Raw genomic sequence first — 25,000 nt, forward strand, 5'->3', positions numbered from 1 at the left:
TTTTTTGTTTTTGTCTGCTTTTTCTTCTTCGTTTTCTTCTTTCACTTCTTCTTTTTCTTGTTCTTCTTTTCTTTCTTCTTCTTCTTCTGTGGCTTTTTCTTTTTGTTTTTTCTTGTTCTTGTTGTTCTTGTTCTTCTTGTTCTTGTTCTTGATCTTCTTCTTCTTCTTCTTATTCTTATTCTTATTATTCTCATTGTTATTATTATTATTATTATTATTATTATTATTATTATTATTATTAGCCTCATTCAACCTTGACCTAATTAGTGTTGGATGCCTGTAATGGATTTCGAGGATTAAGGATTCTGGGAAAGTGAGAGAATTTATATTAATGTGTGTGTGTGAGTGTAACTGTGTGTGTGTGAGTGTAACTGTGTGTGTGTGTGTGTGTGTGTGTGTGTGTGTGTGAGTGTGTGTGTGTGTGTGTGTGTAAACCTTCCCTTCAACCCTTCCAACCCCTTACCCCCTACCTAACACCCCCAACCTCAACCAAACCAACTAAAAAAAAAAATCATAGCGTTCCCATTCTTTCATCTTTCAACCTCAAACCTCATCCCTTTCTCATCACCAACCTCACCTACGTCAACCAAACCTCTCCCCTGTAGCTAACCCTTTCACCCCTCAACCCAAACCTCAACCAGACACAAAACCTAACTTAACCCCATGAAAACCTATACTTCTTCCCCTATTTCCATCAGTCAACCCTTAACCAACACCCTTTTCGACCATCTACACCCTGAACCATGCCTTCCTTCCTCACCCCAACCTCAAACCAACCTAAATCTATCCTCCCTTCACCCCAAACCTCAACCAGACCCAAAACCCAACTCAACCCCATGAAAACCCATATTTCTTACCCTATGTCCATCAGTCAACCCCTAGCCAACACCTTTTTCGATTCTCTGCACCCTGAAACACCTCTATCCCGTCTCATTCTAACCTCAAACCAACCCAAAACTATCCTCCCTTCACCTATATCTCTTTCCCTAACCCTCCATTCACCTCCTAACCAAACCCTCAACAAGTCTTCATCTATTTCCAGCAATCGGGTTGAGACACACCACCAGGGCATCGCCGAATCTAGGAACCATCACAGCCCCTCTTCACCCACCGCCCCCTTCCCTCCCAGCGCCCACCCCACCCCCCACAAGGCCTCCCGTCCCTCGTGAGCAGCTCTACGAGGCCGCGGAAGACATGTGGGCGAAGGCGCTGGCTTTGAACACCCTGGCACCGGAGTTTCAGGGTCAGAACAACACGGAGATTTTGGCGCAAGTTGGAGGCGAAGCGACGTTGAGTTGCTATACGTATCATTTGTCGGATGAACGGGTGAGTTGGTGTATTTACCAAGTTGTATTTACCTAGTTTTAGTTTTACAAGGCCTGGGATTTACGCTGGTGTGGTCCTGTCTCCGTATCTGCATTTATCCAACCTTTCCTTAAAGCTTTGCACACTCCTCGCCGATACTACATCCTCACTTAGCCTGTTCCAAACCTCTATATTTCTTTGCAGGAAGCTATATTTCTTTATGTCTCTCAAGCATCTTCCCTTACTCAATTTTTTACTATGTCCTCTTGTGTTCCTGGTGGTAATTCCTTCTTTTAGTAGTAGTGTTTGTGTGTGTGTGTTTGTGGGTGTGTTTGTGTTTTTGTTTTGGTGTGTTTGTGTGTTTGTTTTGGTGTGTTTGTGTTTTATTTTTGGTGTAGGTAGGAATATGTTAGTCACTCCTCAAATCGCACAACTAACACTAGACGCAACCAACACCCCATTTTCTTTCATTGCCTTCGTTTTATTTATCTCTTTCCTTAACTTCCGCACACACCTCCTCTTCTTCATCTTCTTCCTCTTCTTCTTCTTCTTCTTCATTGACCTCATTAAGCAACGTGTGGGAGAATAAACTCATAAAACAAGTCTCCTCCTCCTCCTCCTCCTCCTCCTCCTCCTCCTCCTCCTCCTCCCCCCTCCTCCTCCTCCTCCTCCTCCTCCTCCCCCCCGCCTCCTCCTTCTCCTCTTCCTCTTTTTCTTCTTCTTCCTCACGTCATCTCTCAATCAAAAGCGCATTAGTATTCACCCTTCCTAAGAAACAAATTGAATTACACATATACAAACAGCTGGACATTAAAGATACATAAGTTCCCCCTCCCAGCACCTCGTTTTTCTTCTTTCTTGCACACTCCGTTTTCTTTTTTGTTTTACGTTTTCTCTTCATCACTTAATCGTACAACAAAACTTATTACCTTCGAGAGAGAGAGAGAGAGAGAGAGAGAGAGAGAGAGAGAGAGAGAGAGAGAGAGGGTTTTGGGCAATTACTTCCCGTTTTCTTTGTTGGATTGGAAGGGAATACTCAAAGGATGTTATACAACCATTTTTCGTTACCTAACACCACCACCACCACACCCTAACCTTTCCCAGCAACCTGTCACCTATGTTTACCTGTGTTTTCTAATTACGGACATCTCCCCCCTCTCTCTCTCCCTCCCTTCCTCTTTCCCCGTTCTCACCTGACCTTCCCACTCACACAGCTGGTCGCCTACACTCATCCTGCACATGGGAATAATAATAACTATAAAAATAATGCTAGGGATAGTTTCACACGGCTTCTGCATCCTGAACGAGAAAAAGCACCTATTCCGAACACCTGAGACGCCGGAAAAGAGAAAATAAGTGCAACGAGAGAGGAGAAACAGGGCGAGAGAATAAAGAGTGTAAAAACGGAGGGAGAGAGAAAGGGGAGACAGAGGGGGAGGGGAGAAAAATCAGTCCATGGATATAGTAATAGGAGCCAGAAACGGACAAGTAATATGGACTCTGCTTTTTCTCATCTACAGGTGTGTCAAAATGGAGGGAGAGAGAGGGGAGACAGAGGGGAAGGGGGAGAAAAACCGTCCTTGGGAATAGTCGTAATGGGGTGAGATGCGTTTCTCTGTTGCGTTTCCCGTAACATTGGTGGCAGCGGTGGGATGTGTTTCCGTGTTGTTTCCCGTAACATTGGTGGCAGCGGTGGGATGTGTTTCCGTGTTGTGTTTCCAGTAACATTGGTGGCAGCGGTGGGATGTGTTTCTGTGTTGTGTTTCCCGTAACATTGGTGGCAGCGGTGGGATGTGTTTCTGTGTTGTGTTTCCAGTAACATTGGTGGCAGCGGTGGGATGTGTTTCTGTGTTGTGTTTCCCGTAACATTGGTGGCAGCGGTGGGATGTGTTTCTGTGTTGTGTTTCCAGTAACATTGGTGGCAGCGGTGGGATGTGTTTCTGTGTTGTGTTTCCCGTAACATTGGTGGCAGCGGTGGGATGCGTTTCTGTGTTGTGTTTCCCGTAACATTGGTGGCAGGGGTGGGATGTGTTTCTGTGTTGTGTTTCCCGTAATATTGGTGGCAGCGGTGGGATGTGTTTCTGTGTTGTGTTTCCCGTAACATTGGTGGCAGCGGTGGGATATGCGTTTCTGTGTTGTGTTCAGTGCCAGATACGGTTAAGGAATATGGACTCTGCTTTTTCTCATGTACAGGTCGCGTGGCTCAAAAAGGACGATGACCAGCTGCTAACAGTGGGCCAGGAGGTGTACGCGGCCGAGCAGAGGTTCTCAGTGGTGCACACGAATCATGACGAGGTGAGGCAGGGTTTGGAAGCTGTTTGGGCTGGTTTTGTAATTGTTTTGTCTTCATTATCCATTCCTTGTTCTTTTGTTGGTTTGGTGTATAGGAATAATGACGAGGTAAGGTGTTAGTGTTCATAATAATTAGTCTTTCGTTTTGGTTGTCTTCATTGCTTCTTCTGTTTCCATTCTCCCTCGTCTCAAACTATAATATTTCTTCTTTCTTCTTTATTCTTTATTCTGCTTTGTCTTCAATGTTTGTTTTTTGTTGTCTTCATTGCTCATTGTGTTTCCGATCTCCCTCGTCTCAAACTCTAATATTTCTTCTTTCTTCTTTCTTCTGTTTTGTCTTCATTATCCATTCCTTGTCTTATACGTCGATTGTTTTTTTGTTGTTTTAGTGCATAGGAATAATGACGAGGTAAGGTGTTATTGTTCATGATAATTAATGTTTGTTTTGGGTTGTCTTCATTGCTTATTGTCTTCCCGTTCTCCTCCGTCTCAAACTTTAATATCTCTTCTTTTCAAAACGTAGGAACTATGCGTAAAAGCATCACTATAAATAGTTCCTCTTGTGTTGAACTTCTTTAATCTTTCCTCGTCTTTTACCCCGATCTTTCTTCCTTTCTTCCTTTTCTTCCTTCCAAAACGTGGGGAAGACTTATCTCCTCTCCTTTGTCTGTTTTATTCATTTTCTTCACCTTATTCATTTTATAGGTAAATTTTTCTTCATGTTTTCTTTTTCCTCACTTCAAAGCGTCAGAATTATGTCTTTGAATGCATAAAAACAACAACTTCAGTCTCAGTCTATTCTGTTTTTGTCTTCATCACGCTTTCTTCCTCTGTTTGTCTTCCTTGCTAGTTTTCTTCACCTTCCTCATCTCATTCTTTCTCCATTTCTTCTTTTGAGGCTTTCCATGGCGTGACAATTACGTAGCAGCGAAGACAAACATTAAAATTATTCTTTCGTGTGTTTTTCTTCACTGGTCATTATCTTTCGTCCTTCCTAGCAAACTTAATCTTTTAGTTCTTTTTTTTCATTTTCATCCTTTTCCCATTTTCCTTTCCTTTATTTCTCTTTTCCTCTTTTTTCCTCCGTTCATCATTTCTTCTTTTCCTCTCTTCTTCTCTCTCCAAGGCGTGTGCTTATCTTCCTCCTTCAACATTCATCTGTCTTCTTGTCTTGTCCTTTTTATACTTTCCGAGTCTTATATGCCGACTATCCCTCCTGTGTCTTCATTACTCATTGTCTTCCCCTTCTCATCCTTTCTTCTCTTTTTCCCCTTTTCCATCCGTTCATCCTTTCTTCTTTTCCTCTTTTCCTCTCTCTCCAAGGCGTGTATTTATCTTCTCATCTTATACCCAAGAACAATTCCTTTAAATATAATCTTTCTTCTTGTCTTGTTCTTATTACGCCTTCCTCGTCCTATACGCCAATCTTTCTTCTGTTTGTCTTCTCCCATAATCTACTTCCTTCCTTCTTTCCTCTACTAACTCTTTCCATGGCGTGAGAATTATTAACGAGCTGATTAATCTCTCCTTGTTTTTCTTCATTGGTTAGTGTCTTCCAGTCCTCCTTCTTACACGACAATCTATCTTCTCTTCTTCATTGCTCACTGTGTTCCCCTTCTCCTCCCTCTCCGTGGCAGGCGTGGGAGCTCTGGGTGAAGGACGTGGCCCTCTCGGACGCTGGTCAGTACGAATGTCAGCTGACCACCAACCCAACCGTCTCCTTCTTCTTCACGCTCGTCGTCACCCGTGAGTGTCTAATTTCTGTTCTACATTGTTTTGGCAAGTTTTCATTTTTGTATTGTTCTAGTTTCGTGTTTTTTTCTTCTTTTTTGTCTTGGTTCAGTCTTTTTCTTCTTTTGTCTTATATATATATTTTTTATTTTTTATTTCTTTGTCTTCTAAAAGTTTGGTTTTATATATATTTTTTTGTCTTGCTTGAGTTTTAAGTGTATTTTCTTCTTTCTTTTTGTCTTTTTTTTCTTTTTTTTTCTTTTTTTTGTCTTTTTCTTCTTCTGTCTTATATCGTTTTAGTTTTTATTTTCTTTGTCTTGTATAAGTTTGGTGTTATATATATTTTTGTCTTGCTTGAATTTTAAGTGTATTTTCTTCTTTTGTTTTGTTTTGAATGAGGTTAGCGTATTTTTCCTTATTATTTTACATTAATTTATTATTTTTTTTACATTATTAACGTTGTTTTCTTTTTTCTTCATTATTATATCGTTCTTTTCCTCTGTGTCTTAAGTTTTGTCTTCATATTTTCTTCTTTTGCATTTTTCGCCTTTTTTTTCAATTTTTTTTCTTTTTTTTCTTCTGCATTTTTTAGTCGTTATATATTTTTTTTCTTTTTTTCTTCCTCTTTTGCATTTTTTTCGCCGTTTTGTCTTCATTTTTTCTTCTTTTCTTGCATTTTTTTGCCATTTCCTCTATTTTTTTCATTTTTTCTTCTCTTCCATCATTTTTTCACCGTTTCTTCTTTTAAGTCTTGCATCGGTTCACCAAATTTTCACGCATTATACACAAATATTCAAAACTCTTAACATGGGAGAAAGAAAAAATTAAAACCATCGCATATTTGTTCAACACGACCACTAACAAAAAAAAAACCACAAAAAAACAGAAAAAAACAAACACTACCTCTTTTACATTCTTTTCAGCGATCGTCAACATTTTTCTCTACTTGGCAAACATTGAGGTTAAAAAACAAACAATATCCCACGCGTTTTCTTTTTACGAACCTCTATTGAAACTTTCTCGGCATATAAAACCACCAAAACACATAATTCTATTCTTTCATATTTCTCTCTCTCACACGAAAAGGTCATTCCTCTCTCTCTCTCTCTCTCTCTCTCTCTCTCTCTCTCTCTCTCTCTCTCTCTTACTGACCTTTTTAATTCCCCACAAAAATTCAATTCCCTCGCCTTCACTTTTTTTTTTTTTTTGCTTTGATCTTCTCTTCTTCTCAAACTCCATCTGGCATTTCTTTCTTCTACTCTCTCTCTTCTTCATCCCTTTTTTTTCTCCTGTACTCTTCTTCCTTATTTTCCTATTTCCATTTTTCTCTTTTCAAAGCGTGTATTTCTCTCCCTCGTCTCATACGTAAAAAAAAAAACTCCTTCAAAATTAATCTTCCTTTCGCTCTAACATTATTTCTTTTTTCACGAATCTCAAGTCAACAAGTCTGAGTAGCAGGATCGTATTACACTGTCAATCTCTCCTTCTAAAACTCTATCTTCCTCTCTCGGTGTGTGTCAACCTTCTCCGGTATTTTCTTTTCGCACTGAGTGTCAAATCTCTCTCTGATACGGACCAGAAGAGGATTAGATTCTATTTCTGTTGCACTGGTTTCATTCGTCTGTTATTTCTGATAGTTTCTGTTATTCCAGTGTTATTCTTTGTTATTCCTCTACTCTTCCTGTTATTTTCTGTCATTCTGTATCCTGTTATTCTTTGTAATTCTCTGTTATTTCCTGTACTCTTGGCAATACCCACAACATCCTCCACCAAAGCCTTACCAAATGTGAGTGTGTGTGTTGGAGGTACTTCGTAATGTACTTTTTCGGTTTTCTGAGCTTCAAATCATTCCACTTTCAGATCCTTACGACAAACGCGCCGCTCCACTCAAGGCTTTAACTTTCTCCCTCTTTGTGACATGACGTTCAGAAAGGTTAAGTTTAAGTGGCCGTGTATTCACATTTAAACCTCGAGACCTTTTGGGAGTTTCTGCACTGGTATCCCGGCCAGCTGCTGCGATTTGAAAAGGCGAGCGAAATATGGAAAGGTGAAGAAATTTAAACTAGACAAAAGGGAAGAGAAATGTGTTGAAGGCTTGCCATCATTAAAAAGCGAAAAGGAAGAGACGAGAAACTGGCAAAGGTATGAGAAACAAGAGACAAAACAAAAGAGCATCGAGAATAAAGAAAAAAGGAAAAGGAGGAATGAACAAACGTAGCAAACTTAGGAAAATGTGAAAAAATTAAAGTTAGATCAAAAGGAAAAGTATTGAAGGTATATCACAGCCTAATATGAAAATAGGAAGAAATTAAGTTAGACAAAAGGGAAACGTATATGAAAAAGGTGAAGAAATTGGAGTTAGACAAAAAAGGAAATGTATTGAAAGATTCTCATCACGTAAAATATGAAAACGAGAAGAAATTAAAGTTAGATAAAGAGGAAATGTATTGAAATTAAGGCAATAGTTGAAATTTGGAAAGGAGAGCGAAATATGGAAATGTGAAGAAGGAAAGTTAGATAAAAAGGAGATTATTGAAGGCATGAAGTAGAACATAAAAAGAGGAGTGGATGACGAATGTGGAAAATGGAAAGAGCAACAAAGAGAATAATGAAGAATAATGATAATAAGGAGTGAAGATTATGAAAAACAACATAACAAGTACAGGATTAAAAGATACAGTACAGGAGACGATGAAATAAGAAAATATAGAAGGAAAAACAGAGAAAAAATGATAATAAAAAGATCGAAGATAGAAATGAAGATAAAAAAGAGACAAACATATGGAAAAGAAAAGGAAAACAAGATAAAGATATAGTAAAAAAGACAATAAAATAAGCAAATATAGAAGGAAGAACAGAGAGAAAAGGATAAAAATGATCGAAGATAGAAATGAAGATAAAAAATAAGCGAACATATGGAAAAGAAAAGGAAAACAAGATAAAGATATAGTAAAAAAGACAATAAAATAAGCAAATATAGAAGGAAGAACAGAGAGAAAAGGATAAAAAATGATCGAAGATAGAAATGAAGATAAAAAAAGAGGCGAACATATGGAAAAGAAGAGAAGGAAAACAAGATAAAAAAGAGATCAGAAAAAAATGAAAAAAGTGTTCGGGAAAAGATTCAAGAACATAAAAAAGGAAAAGATAGGAAAAAAACGGAAAAGAAAAAGAGAATAACTAAAAAGAAAATGATGAAATAAAACACACAAAAAACAAAGAGAAACTGTGGAATAGTAAAACAAACAAAGAAACAAAACAAAAAAACAATACAATCAATTCTCTCTCTCTCTCTCTCTCTCTCTCTCTCTCTCTCTCTCTCTCTTACGCATCAGGAAACAAACAAACAAACAAACAAAGAAAACAACCACACGCAATCGATGTCAGGAGATCCGATCGCGATAAAAATAGACACAAAAAAATAAAAGGGATCCAAGTCTATAAAGGAAGGAGTCGAAGTCTAAAAAGAAGGTATTGAAGTCTATTGTCCCAGGTCGCTGATGTTTCTTTTTTTTTTTTTTCTTCGTATCTCTTATCACGCTCCATTAAGAGAGAGAAGAGACGCTTGTATCGATTTAGAGGAGACAGCGATTCTCTTCTTCTTCTTCTTCTTCCTCTTCTTCTTCTTCTTCTTCTTCTTCCTTCTTCGATTCTTCCTCTTCCTCCTTCCCTTGATCCTCCTTCTAATTCTCCTTCGTTTCCTTATTCGACTTTATTTTCCTCTTTTTCGTTCTTTATTTTCTTTTTCTCTCTCTTTCTTTTCTTCTTCTTCTTTCTCGTTTTTATTCTTCTGTTTCCTTTTCTTTTTCTTCTTCTTCCTTTTCTTCTTCTCCCACCTCTTCTATTTCTTTCTCCTCCTCTTTGTCCTCCTCCTCCTCCTCCTCCTCCTTCTACACCTGTTCTATGTCTTTCTCCTTTCTCCTCTTTCTTCTCTTCCTTCTCCTCCTCTTACACCTCTTCTTTGTCCTCCTCTTCCTCCTCCTTCTCAAACTTTGCGATCTCTGTCTCCTCCTCCTCTTCCTCCTCCTCTTCTTCCTCCTTCTCCTAATCCTCTTCAATTTCGTCCTTTTCTTCCTCCTCCTCCTGCTTCTCCTCCTCCTCCTTCTCAAACTTTCCGATCTCTGCCTCCTCCTCCTCCTCCTCCTTCTCCTCCTCCTAAACCTCTTCTATTCCTTCCTTCTCTTCCTCCTCCTCCTAAACCTCTTCAATTTCTTCCTTTTCTTTCTCCTTTTCCTCGTCTTTCTCAAACTCTCCGATCGCTGCCTCCTCCTCCTCCTCCTCCTCCTCCTCCTCCTCCTCCTCCTACTCCTCCTCCTCGTCCAAGAGAGAAGGATGATAAAGAAGACGCGGATTGGTTGCCTCTCTTGACAAGGCTCAGGCGGCGGGGATCTGAATCTATTATTTTCGCAAACCATCCCGCGCTGCCCTAATCTGCCTTCCTGTCTCTCTCTCTCTCTCTCTCTCTCTCTCTCTCTCTCTCTCTCTCTCTCTCTCTCTCTCTCTCTCTCTCTCTCTCTTTCTTTATTCATATTATTTTTCTCTCGTTTTATTTTCAAGTGTTTTTTTCGTGTCGGTGTTTTATTCGTGTGTTTTATCATCCTGTTTTATCGGCTTCGTTTGTTTTGCTTTCGCTTCAAGTCTTCCTTTCCTGTGTGTGTGTGTGTGTGTGTGTGTGTGTGTGTGTGTGTGTGTGTGTTTGTCATCTTTGTTTTCTCTTTCTCTTTCTCTCTCTCTGTGTCTTTCTCTCTCTCTCTCTCTGTCTCTCTCTCTCTCTCTCTCTCTCTCTCTCTCTCTCTCTCTCTCTCTCTCTCTTTTGTAGTCTTTTTCTTTTCTTTTTAGTTTCTTCTTTCTTTTTTCTCCTTCTTTTCTTCTTCTTTTCTCCTTTTCTTCTTCTTTTTCTTGATATTCATGTTCACTTTCTTCTTGTTTTCCTTGTCTTCTTATTCTTGGTTTTCTTTGTAGTCTTTTTCTTTTTCTTCCTTAATTTCTTCTTTTCCTTCTTTTTTCTTTCTATCTTTTTCTTGTTTGTCCCTCTTTTTGTCTTTGCCTTTTTTATTTTTATTCTTCTTCTTTCTTCTTCTTCTCTGTTTCATTCTCTTTCCTCTCCTCTCTTCCTTTTTCATATCTTTTTTTACTCCTCTTTTTTCTCCTTCACTTTCTTTTTTCCTTATTTTCTTAATCTTTTCCTCTATTTTTTTCCTTGCCTTCTTTTCTTTTTATTTCCTTCTTTCCTTCTTCTTCTTCCTCCTCTTCTTCTCATTCTTCCTCCTCCTTCTCTTCCTCTTTATCATCTTTTTTACTCCCTCTTCTTTTTCTCCTTCACTTTCTTTTTCCTTATTTTCTTAATCTTTTCCTCTATTTTTTCCTTGCCTTCCCTTTCTTTTCTTTTTATTTCCTTCTTTCCTTCTTCTTCTTCTTCCTCCTCTTCTTCTCATTCTTCCTCTTCCTCCTCTTCCTCTTTATCATCTTTTTTACTCCCTCTTCTTTTTCTCCTTCACTTTCTTCTTCCTTGTTTTCTTAATCTTTTCCTCTGTTTTTTCCTTGGCTTTCGTTTCTTTTCTCTTTCTTTCTTTCTTTCTTTCTTTCTTTCTTTCTTTCTTTCCTTCTTCTTCTTCTTCTTTCTCCTCCTCCTCTTCATCATCTTTTTCCTTCTTCTTTTCCCCAAACTCGAACAAAACACGAACACAACACAAACACAAACCTTCTTTAACATCTTTTTTTATATGATCAACTTTTTCCTTTCTCATTCCTCTTTTTCGATACTTTTCCGATAATGATTTTTGCTTTTTATTTCTTTTTTTCTTCTTCTTTCTTCTTCCATGGAATTCTGTGGTGGTCTCGGGGCCGAAAGTTGTGCGTGTGTGTGTGTGTGTGTGTGTGTGTGTGTGTGTGTGTGTGTGTGTGTGTGTGTGTGTGTCGCTATCTATTTGCCATTTCCCCGTGTTTGTTTCTGTTTGTGCATTGCTGATTAAATTTTCATGGCCTCAGTAAAACATGTAAAACACCACCACGCATTACCTGAACACAAGCGATAAAAAAAAAACACGAGAGAAAAACGATAGAAGTTAAAAACAACACAGAGAAGAAAAACGGGTTAAAAAAAGTAAAAGATTCGGAAAAAAAACAGAACAAAACAAAAAAGTAAGATTCGAAAAAACAGAAAAAAGTAAGATTCGAAAAAAAAGGTTATAAAAAGTAAGATTAAGAAAAAAGGTTATAAAAAGTAAGATTAAAAAACAAGGTTATAAAAAGTAAGATTCGAAAAAAACAGAATAAAACAAAAAAGTAAGATTCGAAAAAACAGAAAAAAGTAAGATTCGAAAAAAAAGGTTATAAAGAGTAAGATTCGAAAAAAACAATAAAACAAAAAAGTAACATTCGAAAAAACAAAAAAAGTAAGATTCGAAAAAAAAAACAAAAAAAACAAGTAAAAGATTCGAAAAAACAGAAAAAAACAAAGAAAGTAAGATTCGAAAATACAGAAAAAAACAACAGAAAATAACATATTCGAAAAAAACAACAATGACAAGTAAAATATTAAAAAAATAACAGAATATTTTAAAAACATGAAACTAACAAACAAACAAACGTACAAACACAAAAAAAAATATAAAAACGCTAGAAAAATAACAGAAGAAAATATCACAAAAAACACAAAAGTTCACACACAAAAAAAGTAAATAAAACAAACAAACAAACAAACAAACAAACGGACACGCAAAAAAATAGGTATAAAAAAACAACAGAAAAATAACAAGTAAATATCACACAAAAAAATATGAAAGTACACACCTCTCCTCCCGAAATTGACCTCTCTTTTTGGCCACTCCTCTGTACTCTATTCAGGGGCAGTAAGTAGCGGACTTTTTTTTATCATTGTTTTCTTTTTTTCACGCCCTTGAATTGTCTCCTTGTCTGTAAAAAAAAAAAAAAATCACAATCCATTACATTCAACACATTTCTCAAGACCTTTTCTGTTCTTCTATTAATCTAACATTCATAGGAGTGTCTTCCGCGGTATTGTATTATTGCCTATCCCATTATCATTATCACGACGTTAACCTTTTCTGCTTCCTCGCTAAAACATGTACGGCCGTTTGTATCGTCGAAATAAATTGTTTTCTCGCTTGGCAATTCTAACCTTCTTTTTATCTCTCTGTATTGATGTTATTGTTTCTCCCTCCTACGCACACACACACACACACACACACACACACACACACACACACACACACACACACAGAAGAAGAGAAGAAGAACGAATAAATAAATGAGAGAAAAATGAGCGATAAAATGAAGTAAAATGTAAATATGGAAGAATGGAGGAAAGAAGAGGAAGAAGAAGAGGACACACACACAGAAGAAGAGAAGAAGAAGAAGAACGAATAAATGAGAGAAAAATGAGCGATAAAATGAAAGAAAATGTAAATATGGAAGAATGGAGGAAAGAAGAGGAAGAGAAAGAGGGAGGGAAGGAACACACACCTCGTTAAGGCCTAAATCAACTCCTTCTCAACCCCACTTCAATTGCTTTCTTCCCTGCCTCCTCCTCTTCCATCCATTCTAACGCCCTATCAACCCCACTTCAATTGCGTTCTTACCCACCTCCTCTACCATCCATTCTAACGCCCTATCAACCCCACTTCAATTGCGTTCTTACCCACCTCCTCCACCATCCACTCTAACGCCCTATCAACCCCACTTCAATTGCGTTCTTACCCACCTCCTCTACCATCCATTCTAACGCCCTATCAACCCCACTTCAATTGCGTTCTTACCCACCTCCTCTTCCATCTACTCTAACACCCTATCAACACACCCTTCCACACTATTCAATCCTCCTTTTCGCCTTGTTCAGATCCTCCCCTTTACCCTAGCTAACATTTATTTATTTAATTGTAACCTAACCTAACCTAACCTGACCTGACCTAACCTAAACGCCCTATTCATCCCCCTCTCTACACCTTATCCACCCCCCTCTTCTCCCTTGTTTTACTCTATCCATACCTCCATCTTCCACACTGTATAGATATCCCCTTCTTCATCCTTATAAATCACTCCCTCTTTCCCTTTCTACAGAGGCCGAGGCGGTTGTGACAGGCCCGGGGGAAGTTCACATCGAGGAGGGGTCGCACCTGTCCCTCGAGTGCCAGGTGAAGAACGCTCCCGTGCCGCCTGTCTACATCTTCTGGTACCATAACAACACCATGGTTAACTACGCCAGGCAGCATCACCTCCAGGTTAGTGATGGTAGTGGTAGTGGTGATGGTAGTGGTGGTAATGGTGGTTAACGTTCCTAGATTGTCGTACTCAGCCGCTTATATTTCCCGACTTCCTACCCCCAAACTGTCTTCTGTCCTTTATAGTTATCGTTAAAAGAGTTAGATCCTGATGTTTCTTGGCGATAGTTAGGCGTCAGAAACCGGTAAATAGTATGCTCTGAGTACGGTGGTGGTGGTGGAGGGGATTAGTTTGGTATAGATAGATAGACATAGAGAGATTAATAGATGGGAAGCGAGAGATGTATACGGAGTTAATTGGAGTTAGAGAATGAAGGAAAGTGAAAATAAATGATAAATGGAGGAAAAAGAGAAAAAGAAAAGAAATCAAGAGAGAAGACATTGATAAAGAAGAGAGAGCGAGAAGGAAAGAATAAGAGACAAAGACAAAATGGTGAAAAATAAATGACACATGGAAGGAAATAAGAAAAAAAAGAAAGGAAAATCAAGAAAAGAAGAGAGATAAAGACGATAATAAAGAGACAGAGAGAAAGAAAGAAGAGAAACAAAGAGAGAGAAAGAAAGAAAGAAAAAAAAATAAAGACAACAAAAAAATGAAAAATATGAATAGAAGTAAACAAGAAAAAGAAAAAAACAGAAAAAGAGAGAAAGAGAGAGAGAGAGAGAGAGAGAGAGAGAGAGAGAGAGAGAGAGAGAGAGAGAGAGTAATTTGTCCCTCCCTTTGCATGTGACTTTCATTTTCTCTCTCTCTCTCTCTCTCTCTCTCTCTCTCTCTTGTTGTTCTTTGATCCGTGGAGTTTTTCATCTTCCCAAAGTCTCACATAATCTTTCTCTTGCCAAGCGTTACGATCCCTTTTATGTCTCAGCTGCGATTCGATTCCATTTCACACTGATTATATAAGAAGACGTGTGGGAAAGTGGAGTAATCTGCCTGTTTGGGGTGTGTTTGTGTGAGTGTGTTTGGGTGTTTGTCTCTCTGTTTGATGGTTCGACTGTCTGTTCATTTGTCTGTCAATTTGTCTGGTTGAATGTATCTCTCTCTCTCTCTTTGCTGTTTCCTTTCTTTCTCTCTTTCTTTTTTTCTTCCTCTCATACATTAATTCCTTATACATTGCTCGGTTTTGCCTGTTGCTCTCTCTCTCTCTCTCTCTCTCTCTCTCTCTCTCTCTCTCTCTCTCTCTCTCTTCCTTTTTTCAATCAATCATTCCATCTTGTATCTCACTCTCTCTCTCTCTCTCTCTCTCTCTCTCCTACTTTTTCTCTTCATTCAATACGTCCCATTTCTTACTCTCTCCCTCTTTTTCTTTCCCCTCTCCCTCAGCCTCCACCTCCCCCTCTCCCAACACACACTCCTTCAAGCCCAACACGAGAGTCACGATGAAGTCACGCCATAATGAGTCCCCTCTGGCCTAATTTGCATTGAGGCATTAAAGTGGCTAATAATTCACTCCGTCACACGAGACTGGACGCCGCTACCACTTATTATAACAAGGAAGGTCACAATTCAGAGAGAGAGAGAGAGAGAGAGAGAGAGAGAGAGAGAGAATTAGAGTTAAGAATGAAGAGTGTTTGAGAGGGAGAGAGTGGGTAGTAAAGGAGGGCGTAGGAGGGGGGAAGGGGAGTGTGTGTGTGGGTGGGGGGGGGAAAGGGGTCAGTCTATGTGCGTGTGTGTGTACGTGGGCGTGTTTACGTGCGTGTGTGTGTGTGTGTGTGTGTGTGTGTGAGTGGGCTAGGTAAGTCAGATTAACTGGAATTTATGTACGAGAGAGAGAGAGAGAGAGAGAGAGAGAGAGAGAGAGAGAGAGAGAGAGAGAGAGAGAGAGAGAGATTATAAAAGAGATGAAGAGTAATAGATAAGAACATAAAAGAGGAATTAAATAACGAAAGAATAACTAAATAAATAAAAAGAAAAATAAATAAACAAGAAAAGAGTAAAAGCAACCTAGACGAAAGGATAGATAGATACAGAGATAGATAGATAGACATATAGACAGAAACAGATATAGCTAGATAGATAAACATATTAGACAGATAGACAGACAGCCGGGCAGAATGAGTGAGTTAATTAGGTTAACAAGACAGGTAGGAGAGAAAGGTGCGTTACAGGTGAGAAAATGCAAAAAAAAAAGTTAAAATAGAAGCGAAAGAAAGAAAGAAAGAGAAGGTTAAGAAAAAAAAGGTAAAATAAGTGAAAAAAAAAATTTGGGTGAGAAGAAAAGGACAAAAAGAAAATGAAAAAAAAGAAGAAAAGAAAAAAAGAAAAGAAGTAAGTGAAATAAAATAGAAAATGAAGAAAGAAAAGAAAAAAAGAAAAAAATGTTACGTTCTTCAGTAATTAATTTGGAGGGAAAAAAAGAATAAAGAAGAGATAAAGAAAGAAGGAATAAAGAAGAGGAAGAAGAGGAGGAGGAGGAAGCAGAAGAGGAGGAAGAATTCAGTAACGTGTAAATTGAGGTGTTAAGAGATTTAGAGGAGGAAGAGGAGGAGGAGGAGGAGGAAGAAGAAGAAGAGGAAGCAAGGGAAGAATGGAGGAAGAGAGATGATGAAGGGAAGAACATGGAAGGGATGGATAAAATGATAATGAAGAAAGAAAGGAAGAAGGGAGAGAAGAAGAAGAAGAAGAAAGGAATAATTGAAGAGGAAGAAAGATAAAAAAAGAAAGAGACAGAGAAAGAATGCAAATAAAGGAGGAAGGAAGGAAGGGAATTAAAAAAGGAAGGGGAGAGAGAGAGAGAGAGAGAGAGAGAGAGAGAGAGAGAGAGAGAGAGGGAGGGCAGGTAAGAGAGAGGAGGAGGAGGAGGAGGAGAATTTAAAGCTGTGAGGTGAAGTTGTTGGCGAAGTTATGCAGAGTAAAATGAGGAGTTACGTGTGTGAGTGTGTGTGTGTTTGTGTTTGTGTGTGTGTGTGCGTGTGTGAGTGTGTAGAGAGGAGGAGAGAGAACAGGAGAGAGAGAGAGAGAGAGAGAGAGAGAGAGAGAGAGAGAGAGAGAGAGGAAGAGAGAGAGAGAGAGGAGAGAGAGCGAGAGAGAGAGAGAGAGAGAGAGAGAGAGAGAGAGAGAGAGAGAGAGAGAGAGAGAGAGAGAGAGAGAGAGAGAGAGAGAGAGAGAGAGAGAGAGAGAGAGAGAGAGAGAGAGAGAGAGAGAGAGAGAGAGAGAGAGAGAGAGAGAGAGAGAGAGAGAGAGAGAGAGAGAGAGAGAGAGAGAGAGAGAGAGAGAGAGAGAGAGAGAGAGAGAGAGAGAGAGAGAGAGAGAGAGAGAGAGAGAGAGAGAGAGAGAGAGAGAGAGAGAGAGAGAGAGAGAGAGAGAGAGAGAGAGAGAGAGAGAGAGAGAGAGAGAGAGAGAGAGAGAGAGAGAGAGAGAGAGAGAGAGAGAGAGAGAGAGAGAGAGAGAGAGAGAGAGAGAGAGAGAGAGAGAGAGAGAGAGAGAGAGGTTGCTATTTTGTTCTGGCTATAATGATCAGTGTTTTCAATTGTGTTTCGTAAAAATTGAGTCTTTTTTCCACGAAGGTGAGGCGCGTAATTGCTCTAATGAGACTACACGTAATGGGCCTGCCTGGTGGTGCTAATGGCGCTGACGGTGGTGGTGGTGGTGGTGGTGGTGGTGTTAATGATAGGGTTATGATCATGGTGGTGTTGACAGTAGTAGTGTTGTTGTTGGTGGTGGTGGTGTTGGAGGTGGAGGTGAATTAATTAATGTTAAAACTAATAGTGGTGGTTTTCAGGGTATTGGTGGTGGTGGTGATAGTTTGGTGTTGGTAGAAATGGTAGTAATTATAATAGGGATGTTAAGGGTGTGGTGGTGGTGGTGATGGTGGTGGTGATGAAGAATGGTAGTGACAAAAGTGGTGTTAATAATGACAGTGGTGGTGAAAATGGAGGTGATGATAATAATAATAATAATAATAATAATAATAATAATAATAATAATAATAATAATAATAATAATAATAATAATAATAATAATAATAATAATAATAGCTCTCTACTTCTTATTAATCTCCCTCCCTCCCTTTTTTTTTACTAACAAACTCAACATTTATTCACAAACACACACACAGACTTTGATCTCTTTCCGTCACTTTTCATTGATAGAGTTGCAGTTATTATTATTATTTTTTTTTTGGTCTTAATTTTAATGACGTTGCTAAACGGGAAAAAAATCTAACGTGGCTTTTGAAATACAGAATCAGTGACTTGTAAACGATGAGGAGGAGGAGGAGGAGGAGGAGGAGGAGGAGGAGGAGAGGAAGAGAAGGTGGAGGAGGAGGAGGAAGAGGAAGAGGAGGAAGAAGAGGCAAAGTAGTGTGAAATGAAAATAAGAAGAAATAATAATAAGATAAATCAAAATACAAATGGGGGAGATGTAAAAGAGAAATAGTGAAGCGAATTGAAAAAGAGAAGAGAAAAGGATGAAAAACGAGTAGAAAATGAATATAAAATACGATTAAAACTTGTAAAAAAATCAATAGAAGAGAAAACGTACAAGAGAAATAATGAAGAGAAACAGAAAGTAGAAGAGAAAAGAGGAAAATAAGTAAATGAATAGAAAACGAAGAGAATAAATTAATGAATTGGGAAGAGAAAGTTGGAAATGAAGGAAGAGAGAAAGATAGAAAGAAAGGAAGGAACATTAGAGTGGAAGAATGAGGAGGAGAAGGAGGAGGAAATGAGGGAAGAGAGAGAAGAGGAGAATAAAGAGGAGGAAGAGGGATTAAAAAGAAAAGAAAAGGATAAGGATATAGGAAAAAAAGTTGGTTATGATGAAGATAATGAAGAAAAAAACAGGAACCAAATATAATGAACATGAGTCTATTTACTTTGGTGGTGTTGATGGTGATTGGCGGTGGCGATGATGGTGAAGCAACAGTGACAGTGGAGTTGAGTTATTGATACAAGTGGCGAGTGGACTGGACGGGAATCAGCGGTAATGGTGGTAGTGGTAGTAGTAGTAGTAGTAGTAGTAGTAGTAGTAGTAGTGGTGGTGGTGGTGATAGTGGTGGTGGTGGTAGTGATAGAAATACAAATAACAAAACCAAAAAAACAAAAAAAAAAACAGAAAAAAACACACAAAAAAAACAAGGTAATGACGGTAATACACATAACAAAAACAACAGTAATTAACGTTAATGCAACACTGGTAGTCGGAGTCGTTATCTGCATCGTTAAAAGCATCGTTAAAAGCGTCGTTAATTCCCTCGTTACTGTCTTTGCCTGCAGGTTGACCATCAGAACTACACCAGCACCTTAGTCGTGGCGAGGGTGCGGAGAACCGATGCCGGGACCTACTCCTGTCAGCCACACCTCGCAGCGCCCGCCAATGTGACTGTCCACGTGGTAACAGGTAAGGTAGTAGTAGCAGTAGTAGTAGTAGTAGTAGTAGTAGTAGTAGTAGTAGTAGGAGGAGGAGGAGAGAAAGGAAGAGACAAAAAAAGTAACAAGGAAGGAAGAACTGGATTAGAGGAAGATAAGGAAGAAAGGAAGGAAGGAGGGAAGGAGGAGAGAAAGAGGAGAGAAGAAAGGAAAGAAGAAGAGGTAAATAAAGAGCGGTAGAGTGAAAGTAGTAAAGAGAAGAGAAAAAGTTTTATGGTATTAGTATTAGTATTAGTAGTAGTAGTAGTAGTAGTAGTAGTAGTAGTAGTAGTAGCAGTAGCAGTTGTAGTAGCAACACACACACATACAGTAAACTAAGCCAATCAATAACCTATCGAACACAACACAAAGAAAGCCATCGACAATACAGGCAAGGTAGTGAAATATGACACGTCGGTACCGTAGACTTTCACCGCTGCCACCGTTCCGCGCTACAGGCCATCGATCATCCTCCCACAGAGAAACCCCGAAGAGAACCCTGCCAGGCGTGAATAGGGGAGTAGCTGACGACTCTAGGCACACGGAGGATAGAGTAGTCGGGTGGTTCACGCGGGAAGAAACCGGGTAGCCATGACTAAAGAGGAAGCAATATTAGAAGTGATATATAGCGGTAGATTAATTACATATGTCGAGGGTGTTTTGACTAGTGGTGATGGCGGTGATTAACTCGGTAATTAGTCAGTGGGTTATTATTAGGAGGTGATTAGGAGTGAGGCAAATGATGAATTGATGATTGAACGTAAATTACCCGCGAGCTGTCATTTGTGGGTCATTATTGGTGGTTATTACACGAAGCGCTGCCGAGTTATTGTGATTTATTTGAGGTCACACGTCGCCTAGCTCACCTGGTCAATAAAGTAAACACACTCTTGTACACCTGAAGCTTAGTTTGGGCAGGTAAGAAACGATATATACGCACGCACATACATACTTATATACGCATACACAAACACACACACACACACATACGCATACACCTACATCCACACACACGAAAACTCAGAGAATGTATTTATTTGTTTATTCATTCTTTCACATAATTTTTCTTTTCCCTTATCGGTTTTATTCTTTTCGTTTTCTTCTTTGTTTTTCATTTCTTTTCTTCGGTTTTCTTTCATTTGCTTTCCTTCTTTCCCTATATTCTTAATTTTCCGTCCTTCTTTTCTCCTTTCCACAAAACACACACACACACACACACACACACACACACACACACACACACACACACACACACACACACACACACACACACACACACACACACAAACACACACACTCACACACACCATATATTACTCCAGCTTTAAAAAAAGAGCATTAAAAAAAATAGATTAGCAAGACTTGCAAATAGATGGCCCCTAACATCTCTATTAATTAACATCTATCTGTCAGGCGCCTCGGCTCGACAGACTGTCACTGAAATTGTTAAACTATATTTCTCTATATATGTATTCACTAAGAGCAATAAATATTTTCTTGCTTACTTACTTACTTTCTTACACACACATACAAACACACACACACACTCTCCTTCCCCTCCACACCTACACACACAAACACACAGCTTACACACACACACACACACACACACACACACACACACACACACACACACACACACACACACACACATATGCAAACACAACACTACCCATCTTCCTTGCCAAATATAACACACACACACAAACACACAATCAACCACACACAAACACACACATACTACCCTTCCCCCCCCAACACCACCACCACACAACACAGCCCATCATCACCGCACCACACCACGTCTTCCCAGAGCGACTTCCACTATTGAATTCGCCGACAATTGAGCAGTGAGCGTTCCCGTCGCCTCGCCCGCCCGACAAAGCCAAGCAATCCCCGGGAAACAGCTGTAACCCGCTCATGCGTACCCGACACTGCCCTGGAGAGACCTGAAGGGGAGGGAAAGGGCGAGAAAGGAAGGGTTGGGAAGGAACTAGGGAAGAGGTCATGGAGAATAGGTACACACATAAATAAAGAAGGGAAATGAAGCAAAAAACAAAGGTGGGAGAGTGATAAAACCGCAATAAACAAGCAAATAATCAAGTAAATGCGAAAAGCAAGAAAACGGGAAAGAAAAGGATGAGAGAGAAAAAGAAAAAGGAGACAAATAAAATGACAAACCAGAACAGAATAAAAAAATAACGAAGGGAAATGAAGCAAAAAATAAAAGAGTTCCCAGAATGAAAAAAACTGCAATGAAGCAAAAAAATAAAGAGAAAAAGGAATGGGAAGAAAAACGAAAAGAAGACAAATAATAAAACAGAAAAGAACAAAATAAAAAAATAACGAAGGAAAATGAAGCAAAAAAACAAAGAGTTGGCAAAGTGATAAAACTGCAATAAAGCAAAAAAATAAAGAAAGAAAAGGAAGTATATGATATGAAGCTAATATCCACCTTCCAAGAAATGAGTAAAGACGTGGAATAAAGTAAAAAACAAAGAAAGGGGAAGAAATTAGGATTGAGAAGGTATAAGGAAGGGGTCACAGGTAATAGGAGAACGATAACAATGAAGAAAATGAAGAAAATGAGGCTCAACCTGTGTCTGTATTGTTAATGTGGAATACAGCAAAATATGAAAAGACAGAGGTGAAAATGGTAAAAAATAAACCAGGAAAAGATCACAGAAGATAAGATAGACGAGACTAAAGAAATAAAAGTTACAGTATCCTAAAAAAAAGACATCTAGCAAACATGGAATAAAGTAAAAAATAATAAAAAAAACAAGAGTAAAGGGCGAGGAGGGGATGAAAAAGACTTAGGGAAGGGGTTAGAGCTAAGAAAATAGAGAGGACTAATGAAAAGGAAGGAGGTGAAGCAAGTATCGACATTCTAAAAATAAATATTGACGGGGAATAAAGTAAGAAGAACAGGGGAAAGGGCGAAAACGGTAGAAAAGAAAAAGGGATGGGGATACAGATAATATGAGACAAGAATAGCAAAAAGGGTAAAAAGGATGAACAGAAAACAAGAGAGAGAATATATTAAGTAAAAGAGAAAGTTGGAGAGAATGAAGGAAGGGAGAATAGAAAGGAAGGGAGAAACAAGACATATAAAAAGGAAGGGAAACTAGTCTAAAACTTTACTCTCTAAATAAATGAAAAAGAGAAAGACTGATCAGCGTGAAATAAAGCAAAATAAACAAGATAAATGTGGGAGAAAAGGATGAATAGAAATAACAAAGAGGAGACAGATAATAAGATAGACAGAAAATATTTGATAAGAAAGAAAACGAAGCCCAAAAACAGAACTGACAAAGATTGATAAAAATGAAATAAAGCAAAATAAACAAGATAAATGTGGGAGAAAAGAATGAACAGAAATAACAAAGAGGAGACAGATAATAAGTTAGACAGAATATATTTAATAAGAAAGAAAATGAAGCCCAAAAATGAACTGACAGACTGATAAACGTGAAATAAAGCAAAATAAACAAGAGAAATGTGTGAGAAAAGGATGAATAGAAATAACAAAGAGGAGACAGATAATAAGATAGACAGAAAATATTTGATAAGAAAGAAAATGAAACCCAAAAACAGAACTGACAAAAATTGATAAACGTGGAATTGAGCAAAAAGAAAACAAGAAAAGTGAGAAAATGACTTAGAAGAAAAAAAACTGGAAGAGAAGACAAATAATAACCTTGGCAACAATGAAATAAAAATGGACAGCTAGTAAAGATGGCAAAATTGGAATCAAGTAAATACGAAAAACAAGAGAACGGGAAAGAAAAGGATGAGAGAGAAAAAGATAAAGGAGACAAATATAAAAGACAAACAAGAACAGAATAAATAAATAACGAAGGGAAATGAAGCAAAAAAAAAGACTTGGCAGAGTGATAAAACTGCAATAAAGCAAAAATAAATAAATAAATATATAAATAAATAAAGAGAAAAAAGAATTTGAAGAAAAACGGAAAATAAAAAACAAAAAAATAAATATTAAAACAGAAAAGAACAGAATAAAAAAAAACGAGGGGAAATGAATCCAAGAGCTTAACCTCCCTTATCCAAACACACACACACACACACACGCACACACACACACACACACACACACACACACACACACACACACACACACACACCCGGCAAAAGAGAGAGAGAGAGAGAGAGAGAGAGAGAGAGAGAGAGAGAGAGAGAGAGAGAGAGAGAGAGAGAGAGAGAGAGAGAGAGAGAGAGAGAGAGAGAGAGAGAGAGAGAGAGAGAGAGAGAGAGAGAGAGAGAGAGAGAGAGAGAGAGAGAGAGAGAGAGAGAGAGAGAGAGAGAGAGAGAGAGAGAGACTGTTAAACGTTCGAAATAAACAGAAAAAAACAACAACAAAAAAACGATGAAAAAGAGAAACTGAACAGCGAATCTCTCTTTCATATGAGCTGCTTGATCCATTAAACCTGAACGGCTGAAAAAATAGAGGAAAAAAAGAGAGCAGTTCGGGTTTTAGCAAAGATTAAACAACATGGCGGCGAAATTAGAATGGAGATAGATTGATAGACAGATAGATAGCGAGAGAAAGATAGCTAAAGAGTTAGAGATAGATAGATAGATAGATGGATAGATAGAGAGACAGATAGAAAGAGAGAGAAAGATAGCTAGAGAGTTAGAGATAGATAGATAGATAGATTGATGGATAGATAGATAGACATAGACACAGAGATGAGAAAAAATGACAAAAAATGACGAAAAAACGAATGAAAAAGTAGAAAAAAAGAGAAATATTAATAAATTCGCAAAAGAAGAGAGAGAAAAGGAAGATAGATAAGGCAGGAACGAGATAAAGACGGAAAGAAAATAGGAGAATGAAGAAAAGGAGTTAAGAAGAAGAATGGGGGATAAATTAAAGGAGAGAGAGATTGAGATAGACAGATAGATGGATAGATAGATAGATAGATAGATAGATAGATAGATGGATAAGTAGGTATAGATAGATAGACAGATAGATAGAGAGAGAGAAAGAGACAGAGACTGAGAGAGAAAGAAAGAAATGAGAAAAAAATAGTAAAATCAGTATATCCCAGAGAAGAGGCAGAAAGAAGATAAAAATAAAAGAAAGAAAAAATATTAGCACTGTAAATAAAAGCAGAAATCAATATACAGCTCGGAGCCTGAATCGCCGAAGAGAGAAAAAGAGAGAAAATAATAAAGAAGAATAAAGAAAAAATGTGATAAAAATAGAAGTGTCAATAAATTCCAACAATAGCAAACACTATACAAGATGGCGAAAAATATAATAATAGTGAAAAGGAATAACTGTAAAAGAAGAAAAGAAGAAGGGAAATAAAAAAATAAGTAAGAAAAACGTAGGGAAGAAAATAGTGGAAATAAAAGGAAAAATATGAAATGAGGAAAAAAAGGAGGAAAAAAAGAAAAAAAAGAAACGAAGAATAATAATGAAGAAAAAATTACAGCAAAAAATAAAAGAAAACAACAAGTAAATGAAGAAGAAATTAAGAAAGACGAAGAAAAAAATAGAAAAACGAGACTTTCTTTAAAACTAATTATAAAAACAATCAACAAAGATTAAATAGATAAAAAAAACTAAGGAAAAATTAAAGTTCAGAAAGCAAGGAAGCAAAGAAGGAAGGAAGGAAGGACGGAAGGAAGGAAGGAAGGAAGGAAGGAAGGAAGGAAGGGAGAGAGGGAGGGAGTAGGGAAAGAAGGAAGGAAGAAAGGAAGTTAGGAAGGGGTAAAAGAAGGAAGGAAGAAAGGAAGGAAAGAAAGAGTGAATGAATGAATGAATGAAGGAAGGAAGGAAGGAAGGAAAGAAGAAAGGAAGTAGGAAAAGAAAAGGAAGGAAGGAAAAAAAAAAAGCAACCAATGAAGGAAGGAAGAAAGGAACCAGGGAAGGAACGAAGGAAGGAATGAAGGAGAGAAGGAAGGAAGGAAGAAATAAAGGAGGGAAGGAAGGAAAACTTAGGAGGGAAAAAATGCGATGCGGGAATTTTCTTCATATGCTAAAAGAAAAAAATTACTAAAAAAAAAAAAAAAATAGCACCTGCATAATATTTCCTGCATCGTCCCATAACACGGTG

At 38.2% G+C, this 25,000-nt stretch overlaps 1 protein-coding gene across 1 annotated transcript in view; it reads left to right on the top strand.

Annotated features, from left to right (window-relative positions):
- The window catches only part of LOC126985687 (neural cell adhesion molecule 1-like), a 54,825-nt gene that overhangs the window by 15,815 nt on the left and 14,010 nt on the right, over window positions 1–25,000 (top strand). Inside the window, exons 2-6 of the mRNA XM_050840837.1 lie at window positions 1,043–1,326; window positions 3,499–3,600; window positions 5,235–5,343; window positions 13,408–13,568; window positions 18,783–18,906. Of these exons, the coding sequence (XP_050696794.1) occupies window positions 1,043–1,326; window positions 3,499–3,600; window positions 5,235–5,343; window positions 13,408–13,568; window positions 18,783–18,906 (780 nt within the window). The remainder of the gene's footprint in view (window positions 1–1,042; window positions 1,327–3,498; window positions 3,601–5,234; window positions 5,344–13,407; window positions 13,569–18,782; window positions 18,907–25,000) is intronic.

The sequence above is a fragment of the Eriocheir sinensis genome, chromosome 60, assembly GCF_024679095.1.
Source record: "Eriocheir sinensis breed Jianghai 21 chromosome 60, ASM2467909v1, whole genome shotgun sequence".
NCBI lineage: Eukaryota > Metazoa > Arthropoda > Malacostraca > Decapoda > Varunidae > Eriocheir > Eriocheir sinensis.